The sequence below is a fragment of the Notolepis coatsorum genome (assembly GCF_963971535.1).
Source record: "Notolepis coatsorum genome assembly, chromosome: 13".
NCBI classification, from domain to species: domain Eukaryota; kingdom Metazoa; phylum Chordata; class Actinopteri; order Aulopiformes; family Paralepididae; genus Notolepis; species Notolepis coatsorum.
In genome coordinates, this window is record NC_140177.1 from 30990774 (window position 1) to 31000898 (window position 10125).

Genomic DNA, 10125 nt, shown 5'->3' on the forward strand with positions numbered 1-10125 from the left:
AGACGGTAGGTAGTGCAGTAGGAAACTGTTCCAAAACTTGTCGGCTAATACTTGGCTGTACCTCCACATTCGTCGGCCGTTCGCTTCTTCAGGCCGGTACATTGTCTGTGGTAATGCAGGATCTAGCCGCCCCATCAGGAGTGTGTTGGGGGTAACTGGGTCGATATCCGCCACATCACTGGAGACATATCCGAGGGGCTTCGAGTTAAGTACTCCCTCAATCTCCGTGAGGACTGTCATGAGGACTTCTTCCGCCACAGTCTGGGCCCCAAGTACTGCGTACAGGGCTGTCTTTATGGAGCGCACTTCTCGTTCCCAAGTGCCACCGAAGTGGGGTGCGTTTGGGGGGTTGAATTGGAAATCAACCTGTGCTGGAGCGAGGTGGGTCTTAAGTTCTGGGCCCATAGCTTGGAAGCTCTCTCTCAGCTCTCTTTCGCCGCCTTTGAAGTTTGTCCCATGATCGGACAATAGGGTAGACGGTCTTCCCTTCCGTGATGTGAATCTACGGAAGGCCATAAGGAATGAGTCTCTGCTCATGGTCGGGAGAAGCTCGATGTGTATCGCTCTGGTGGTCATGCATTTGAATACAATACCCCACCGCTTCTCGGTTCCTCTTCCTTTCTTTATGTGCAGCGGGCCAAAGCAGTCCATACCCGTTGAGTGGAATGGCTTGTCACCGATTCGGAGGCGACATGGAGGAAGGTCAGCCATCCTTGGTATGCTGGGCTGCGCGCGCCACTTGCGGCAGTTTAGACATGTTCGTTGGAAGCGTCGTACCGCCTCTCTTCCTTGTAGGATCCAGTAACGACGTCTGATTTCCGCGAAGACTCTTTCTGCTCCTGCGTGATGTACATCCTCATCGTATTTCTTTATAATCAGCTCTGTGACCTTGTGTCGGCTGTTCAGTACGATCGGGTATTTAATGTCATCCGGTAGATTGGGGGCTCTGCGTAGGCGACCACCCACTCTGATGAGGGTATGAGCGTCGCTCTCGGGGGCCAGGTGAATTAATCTGCTGTCGGAAGGGACGGGCTTTCCTCCCTGTAGACAGGCCAATTCATCGGGGAACGAGTCTCTCTGGGCTCGCTGCAGTAGAAGCAATTCTGCTTCCTCGTAGTTAGCTGCTGACATATCAGCGGGGGACTTGCACTCCGGGTGGTACCGCAGGAATGTTCTTTGTTGTGCACTCTCTATGGCCGTGCAATCGTTTATGTTAGGGTCGGTGGAGGCTACGGTGCTCAATCCACAGAACACAGACTTCTTAATTTCCACCTCCTCTGGACTTGCTTCCCTCGGGATAGGCATGGGCCACTGTCCTTCCGGGAGTCTTAGGAATGCGGGGCCGTCACTGTAGACATTGCGACGGGTGAGGTCATCCAGGGGCAATCCCCCGGGTGATGACGTCAGCTGGGTTCTGTTTTGTATCAACGTAGCGCCACTCTGTTTCTCCGGTTAACTCTTCGGTTAAGTCTTGAATCTCAGTGACTCTGACTCCCACGAAGACTTTGTACTTGCATGAGTCCGATTTGATCCAGGCGAGTACCGTCGTGGAATCTGACCACAGGATTGTTCTAGACACCGGTATGGTGAGCTCACGTTGGATGAGCGTGGCTAGGTGCGCTCCGGCTAGGGCTGCGCAGAGCTCTAGACGTGGGATAGATTGTTGCTTGCGTGGGGCTATTCTCGAGCGGGCGAGGACAAATGCTGTGTAGATCTCTCCCCCCTGGTCTTGGGCCCGCAAGTAGGCTACTGATCCGTATGCGACCTCTGAGGCGTCACTGAAGACGTGTAAGTCCATTTTACATGTCTCTGGCCTCACCGTGGGTGGGAAGTAGCTTCGGCGCATATTAACGCCTGGGAGTGAGTGGAGCTCCATCTCCCACTCTCTCCAGGTGGATGCAAGGTGTGCGGGAATGGGGTCGTCCCAGCCCTGGTCCTTGTCCCACAATGCTCGTACAATCATTTTTGCCCTGGTGGTGTACGGTAGAATACATCCTAGCGGGTCATATTGTCGGGCGAGTGTTGTGTACACACTCCGTCTGGTGGTCGGCGCCGCCGCCGGCCTTCCCTGCTCCGTAGTCAGGGGCTTGTGTCTGTAGTGAAGCGAATCTGTTTTGAATCGCCACACCAATCCCAGGGTCATCTCCTGGGCTTCTCCCGGGATTGTAGCCATCCAGGTCTCGCTGCTGGCTGCCTTGTCCTTGGAGGAGAGGCTGCGCAGTACTTGCGGATCGCTGCTGGCCCACTGCCTGAGATCAAAGCCACCTTTGATCAATGAGGCGCGGAGTTTAATCAGGAGAGCCTCGGCTTCTTCCTGGGTTGAAAGGCTTTGTAGACAGTTGTCTACGTAGAAGCTGTTCTTTACGCTGTGTCGGACCTCTTCGTCCGCTGCTGGGTCCTCTGCTACATGTTTCTGTAGTGCAAATGTCGCACAGCAGGGGCTGCACGTCGTTCCGAAGGGGAGGACTTCCCATTGGTAGATGGCTGGGTGCTCATCTCCTGGCTTCTCTCTCCATAGGAACCGTAACAGGGGCTTGTCCGCCTCTACTAATCTCACCTGCAGGAACATTCCTTTAATGTCCCCGCTGATGGCCACCTTTTCCTGGCGGAAGCGGAGTAGAACGCCGAGTAGGGAGGGGCCGAGTGTGGGACCGGGCAGTAACTCTTTATTCAGATTTTGGGATCCGATCTGGTAGCTGCAGTTAAATACTATGCGGTCTTTACCGTTGTGATGGACCTTGTGGTGGGGCACGTACCACGATTCAGTGGTCTGGTCAGCCTCTTTAATGTCCATCTTTGTGACGTGTCCCGCTGTGATGAGCTTCTCAATCTCAGCGCGGTATACACTCTCTTGGGCGGGGTTCTTGGCTAAGCGCCGCTCCGTGTTCAGCAGGTACCGTTCTGTGGCGTCTGTCTTGGCGTGGAAAGTAGGCATTCCTTCTCGCCGCAGGAGTGGCGTGGCGTATCTCAACACGCCGTTGACCGGGACTCTCTTGGTCCCTGTCTCGAGGAGGTAAATGGCGTAAATGTCATCTTTAGAGCGAATGTCTTTCTTTCCGTTCTTAAAGGGCATTTGTTCCAGGGTCCATAGCCGCTCTACGTGTTGCAGGAGTGCGGTTTCTCCCTCTGTGACTCGGGAGTGGAGACATCTAGTGGCTGTACTTCGGTTGAGAGATTTGGCGAGCGGGCCTTGGAGAGTCCATCCCAAACGGGTCTCGACTGCTGCAGGACAGCCTCGGGGTCCGGTATGAACCCGGTCTATCGGGACAATGAGGTCTGCATGGTCGGAGCCTATCAACAGGGTCGGCATAGCATTGTCTATGAGCGGGATCGGTAACTTGCGCAGATGTGCATATTTCTCCATCAGCTTGGCGACGGGGTATGTGTACCGCGACAGTCCTATTTCTTGGCTGGTGAAAGCGTCTGCAATATGGTACCGTCGCTCAGGCTGGCCGCTTGCTGCGATAGAGAATGAGACATTCTCGCCCTTTATCGTCTTCAAATCTCGTCTTATTGTCCGAATTGTCATTTGGGTTTCGCTTCCCCGCAGCCCTAGCTGGGCCGCAGCGGAGGCGAGCAGCAGGGTCTTCTCTGACCCGTCATCGAGGACGGCGTAAGTGTCCAGGACTTTATTCTGGTAGCTTAGTGTCACACGCACTACTTTTAGGAGTACTCGGGCTCCACTGCTGCTGGCGGGATCGATGTACATGCCGCTCGCTTTGCGGCTGGATGGTGCAGGTGAAGGGCGCCGTCTGTTACTGTCGTGAAGTATGTCCAGATGGGCTCCATCGCACTTGGTGCACCTTTTCTTTAAGCGGCATTCGGCTGCCATGTGTGAGCGCGCACAGCGAAAACAGCGCTTGTTGGACTTTATCCATTGACCTGCTTCCTCCGCGTTCAGCTTGGGGAAGGAGTCACATTGCGCTAGCCAGTGTTCTTTCTCACAGTAGGGGCACACTATCTTCCACTTCTCCGTTCTGGAGGGGGTACTGTGGCTCCTGCTGCTCGGTACTGACTCCGATTGGTGCATCACAGTCACCGATCTTCTTCCATCATTTAGTCATCTGGTTCCTTCTCTGGAGCCAGGGGTGCTCCGTCCGAATGTATCTAGCCGTAGGCTGCTGACTTCTCTCGCCAGGAAGTCTGCTAGATCGAGGAGGTTCGGTTCGGGGCCATTCGGGTCTCTGTGGTCCCTCTGCCGCCTAAAGCGCTCCTGACGAGCGGGCGGCAGCTTCTCCAGAATCCTTTCCACATTTGAGTTGGCGTAAAGTTCATACTTCCCCTTCTCTTTTTGCGCTCCCAACATCCCTACCAGGGACTGCACTCTGATGGACAGGTCGTCCAGTGCTCGATTGTCTATTGCTGGGGGTAAGCGGTCGATGTGTCGGATCTCCTGGATCACGTAATCCCATATGCGCCCATACCTCTGGTCCAATGCTACCAGCGCTGCTGTGTATGGGGTGGTGGAAGTCGCGTAGGCGAGCGCTATATTATGTGCGCGGGGTACCTTTAAGTGCTTCAGTAGGATGGCGTATTTGTGGCGTTCATCCAATACATCCACCAACATGGTCTCCAGACACATGCGGAGTTCTGTATACTGGGCCCGGTTCTCTTGGGTGAAGTCGGGTACCATAGGCGTGCCAATGTATGACGCTGACTGTGGATACATCGGCGAGCGTTGGGGGAGAGGCCTCCTAGGCGAGTCTCCTCCCGCTCCTTGGTATGGGCTGGTACCGGCAGTGTACCATGGCCCGCTTGTCCAGGTGCTGTTCCTCGGTGCGGGTCGTGCGTCGTGCTCACCCGTGTATAGAGTCGGGGGTCTGTAGCGCAGCTCCGCGGGAGTATAGCCTGGGCTGTACCGGACCTCCTGGTCCGGTAGAGTACTGTGCTGTCTTCGGGCGTGGTTCTCCTCCTCTTCCTCTTCGTCTTCAGTTAGGTCATCCAGTGCTTGTAGTCTCTGGTTTAGCCTCTCCACAGGATATGCTGCTCCTTCCCGGTTGCTAGGTCTCGCTTGGACCGGTGGGGGGAGGTGGTCTGTGGGGGGTATAGACCTCGTCTGTTGGTCAAGTTCAGGGTTGTTTACTCGGCTAGGGGATGCCGCCCTGGAGGTGTGTCTAGACGAGTTCCTGGAGCCTCTGGCGGAGGGAGAGGGTGTTGTCCGTCTGATCAGCTGTTCTATTAGTTGCGACTGCTGTCTGTCGCGCGCTGCGTCCCGTTGAGCACCGGCTCGTTCTCGGGCCACATTCTCTTCCATCTGAATGCGTCTTATTTCTAGACGTATCTGCTCGTGTTCGCTCCGTTGCTGTAGCTGCAATCGATCGCGTTCACCCTGGAGTCTATCGCGTTCAGTAGAGGCTTTCAGGCTGACGAGGAATGCCTGCTGTAGGGTCCTCTCTGCCTCGCTGGGAGAAGGCGGTTGTATAGGGGAGCCTTCCCTCGGGGTACTCCTTGCGGAGCCTTGGAGCTCTATCTCCACGGTGCTCTCCCCGTCTTCTTCCGTGCCGAGTTCTCTCTCGGTAGCGTTGTATTCCTCCCGGGACTCATCGGGGACTACTTCTTCAGTACTGGCGGGGTGTGAAGTCATGTCTGGTTCCCACTGGTCCCCACCGTGAACTTGGTCAGTTACATTAGAGCCCGTAGGGGCCTCTATGGTCGGGGTAGTCTGGGCGTTGGGGTTAGACATACTTTTACTTTCTAGTTTTACCGCGTTTACTGTTAGTAGAAGACTAGGTTGTTGACTGACAGCGTAAGCCTCTAAGTACTGAGGGAGCCGTCGTTCGCGCTGCGGGCGTTGGTTAGGAGGATCGTTTCGTGGAGTGTTCATCATAGGCCATTTCAATATTAATAACACTATATTAATATTACACTAATTACCCTCCGGCTCGAAGGACCAATTGTAACTGAGGGGTACAATTCCCTGACTGTATTACTAGATATGATACTTACTACCACTACCTTTGTACTTAATATTCGGCCACCCAGTACACGGCATAAATATATTATCATGAACACTCTCACGTAGATGAAACGGATCCAACACAAATGTACGAATTAGAAACAGGTCTTTATTTCCTACACAGCGATGGTGTGTAGGATAAGCACTTAATCACTTAATTACATTTATGAATTGAAATAGTATGCACTTTTATGGCAAGGAGTATTCGTCGGTATATCAATAGAGAATGTCCAATCTCTGAAGGCGCAGGTGGTAAATATACGACCTGGAATAGTTAAGGAATAACAGCAATGATACTTTAATGATTATAGGCTGGATACACTAGAGGGGGTTAATCCGGTCGCTTGTAAGCCGACAGGAGTAGGAGGGGGGGGGGGGTAGAATCCAGCTGCCTCGTCCGGCCAAGGGTATCCCAGGTGAACCCACTGTAGTGCCGTTCAATGCGCCGGCGATCCTTGGACCACAGATGAAAGCAGGTGGACTCTTTGTGGGCCGGCTCTCTCCGGTCCACGGGGGAGAGACGTGAAGAGACCTCGTCTTGCAGAGCGTCTCCTCACCTTGCGTCCTCTCCAGGGGGGGGGGTTCCAACACACGGCAGTGTCGGGGGTCTTTATCCATGGAATAATCAAAGTATCCAAAGCATAATCCGTGCCTGGGAAGGCGGGCTGTCGTCGGTAGAATAATCCGGTATACAGGTCCACTCGCTCGTCGGCTCTGGGGCTCCTCGGGTGCAGCTTCACATAGGGTCAACCACCCTGGGTAAGCAGCCAGTTCTCTGCCCGAAACGATGGGGTACTGACTACGGTAGTATTCTCACCGCACGAAGCACTATATATTAACAGACTATTATTAGCTTAATAGACTACGTCCAACTCGACGATATAGTGCCAAATATGACTATTCAAATATTAATATACACGATGTCTCAATACCGATGGTAGGCGAACTTGGCCTTACTCCCACACGTGGCGTCGCGGGGAGGCTTTACGTCTGTGACTCTATTGGAGGGTAAGAAACTGGACTGAAAAGAAAGTCCTACTTTAGTAGCGCAGTATATATACGCACTATGAACAAATAGTCCCATTAGTGGTGCGGTAGCCAAATTCCTACGCGGAACTAGGACTTGTTCGTACATGTCGAGCGGTACGTTTGAACTGGGTCTGAGGGGTATGGCAGCCTGGCACCAAGGTCTCGACCAATAGTAGAATGGAGACTATTATGGGATGTTCAGTAGGCTAGAATGGATATTCAATGCATATTGTACAAGGAATATACAAGGGATATCAGGGAATATTAGAGAATATACAAATACAATTAAATATATATATATAAATAAATATATATATTCGGTTTAATCTGGCCCTTCACAACATACACCCTCAAGACCCCTACTCTGCATCTTCTAACGACACACCCTCAAGTCTCCTACGCTCTGCATCTTCTAACTATACACCCTCAAGACCCCTACGCTCTGCATCTTCTAACTATATACCCTCAAGACCCCTACTCCCTAAATCTTCTAACTACACATCCTCAAGACCCCTACGCTCCTCATCTTCAAACTACACACCCTCAAGACCCCTACGCTCTGCATCTTCTAACTATATACCCTCAAGACCCCTACTCCCTAAATCTTCTAACTACACATCCTCAAGACCCCTACGCTCCTCATCTTCAAACTACACACCCTCAAGACCCCTACGCTCTGCATCTTCTACACACCCTCAAGACCCCTATGCTCTGCATTTTCTAATTACACACCCTCAAGATTCCTACGCTCTGCATCTTCTGGCCGCCTCAGACCCACTCCTATCCGAGCTGGGGGGTCATCAAAGAGAAGCAGGCTATTCTCAGTCCCGCTCCACAATGGCGGAACAAACTCTCTGTCGTTAACTCGTTGACTAAAAAAACACCTCCAAAGAATATCTCAAATAATAATATTTATAATAATAATAATAACCTTACTGAGAGATTACTCAGAGATGTACCCATCCCACTTGTTGTTGTTGACAATGTGTAAGTCGCTTTGAATAAAAGCATCAGCTAAAATGTAAATATGCATAGTCAGGCCCGGACTGGCCATCGGGAGCACCGTGAGTTTTCCCGGTGGCCTGGCCTGCACAGATGATGCAGAATAACAGCCAGGCAGTGAGCCAGGTAGTGAGGGACTCGGGGAGAGATACAGTAGAGCGAAAGTCAATTAACGTTGATGTCAAGATGGACAGTGGAAGAAAGAGAAAGGGTGGAGGAGAGGGATAAAACAAAGAAAAAGAAAGGCCCTTACAGGAGATGCTGCTAAATCCGGCAACATTTATCAAATGTTTTCTTGCACCAAGGTCAAGGAACCAGCATGTTAGTCAGTGATAAAAATAAACATGTGGATGTTAGCTAGCTAACGTTACCATGCAATGCATCATCTCCCCTGTCAAAAGCTCAATGTTAAATCTGCCTAGAAACAAATAAATAATTGAACCCTTGTGTAGGAGCCAAAGCTATATATTTAGGTTATTGTATTAAATGAATGTTTATATGTTTATTTTGTATAACTACATTAGGAATATTGATTGGATTTAGATAAAGGCATTGAATCGACTTATTTGTCATAATAGAACATTCTAGAACATTTGTGATGTCACAGTATGATGTCATAATCAAACATTCTAGAACATTGGTGATGTCACCGTATTATGTCATAACCAAACATTCTAGAACATTTGTGTATATATAATAGTCAACAATTCTCTCAGAGCAGCAGTGTGCATCTTGAAACAGGCCTGAACAGATAGACTAAACAACACAGACTGGAGCCTGCATTTCTCAACCAAGGTGCCAAGCATACCGTTTTGCTTGGAAAGAGCCGGCAAGTTGATTTACGGCTTTCCAGTGTGGAGGAATTTTCATGTGTCGAGTTGGCGGTGATTTTGGAGACTGGGAAAATACAGTTTTCTTATCTTGTAGTAGTGACGTGAATATTTAGGAAAGTAGCTTTAGGACCACTTCTGTAAAGAAAGACTTCGCTGTGGAAGAGAAATAAACCATTTGGATATCTTTGGTTTACACTGGAGCTGTGGACATTATTTTTCTTTATCAACGAACGTACTACTCAAGTGTAAGCAACTTTAACCAGTAGAGTGGAACGTCGGCCCTCATATTATGCAGCCAGTAACATTTGTTTTTGTCCTGCTGTGTCACTGAATCCAATTGCTCCTTGAGGAATCCCGGTCGTATAATACCTCTCTCAGAGTGACCGACTAGCTGTCTGTCATTTCTCTAACGATGAAGTTCCAGTACAAAGAGGAGCACCCCTTTGAGAAAAGACGGTCCGAAGGCGAGAAAATAAGGAAGAAGTATCCGGATAGAGTCCCTGTAATTGTGGAGAAAGCCCCCAAAGCCAGAATAGGAGATCTGGAAAAGAAGAAATATCTTGTCCCCTCTGACCTGACAGTGGGCCAGTTTTACTTCCTCATTCGGAAAACAATCCACTTAAGAGCGGAGGACGCGCTCTTCTTCTTTGTAAACAACGTCATTCCACCCACCTCAGCCACCATGGGACTGTTGTATCAGGAGCACCACGAAGAGGACTTTTTCCTCTACATTGCCTACAGTGATGAGAGCGTGTACGGGGACAGGCAAAGGGAAATCTGATTCCACCACCATCACTCCTGCCCACCCCCCAAAGCCCTCCACCACCCATTGAAATATTAAATCCAGCTCAGCAGCCTAGAGTTCCCAGAGTAAATATGTCAAATGCACTTTCACATCCCCCCCCCCACCCACTTAAAATCTTTATTTTTCTTAATCAACGAACGTACTACTCACGAGTAAGCAACTTTAACCAGTAGAGTGGAACGTCGGCCCTCATATTAGTAAGACAACTCTGTTCCAAGAGGAAAAAGGAATCAACACGAACTACTGGAGCGCTGAAAGAAGGATAACAACAACATGTCGGAACCTACAGATGCAGCGCTCAAAAATCAAACCTGCTTATCTGCTGCTCCTCCTGCTTATCTGCTGCTCCTCTCCTGCTCATCTCCTGCTCCTCTCCTGCCTCTCCTGCTGTGATTTTGTGACTCCTATTGTTCTGGACCGGGCCAGATTTCACACCGCCACTGCCTCCCACAGGCTGGGGAGATTTTCATCTTAAATTTGTATTCGTCCCAAATGTCCCT

General features: G+C 50.6%; 1 protein-coding gene across 1 annotated transcript; it reads left to right on the forward strand.

The window, feature by feature from the left end:
- Positions 1 to 9232: 9232 nt before the first annotated feature.
- LOC311238948 (gamma-aminobutyric acid receptor-associated protein-like) lies at positions 9233 to 9684 on the forward strand (the record flags this gene model as incomplete). Its single annotated transcript, XM_084327155.1, has 1 exon — positions 9233 to 9684. The coding sequence occupies one exon, from the start codon at positions 9233 to 9235 to the stop codon at positions 9599 to 9601; it is 369 nt and encodes a 122-aa protein (XP_084183281.1). The 3' UTR covers positions 9602 to 9684.
- Between the last annotated feature and the right edge of the window lie 441 nt (positions 9685 to 10125).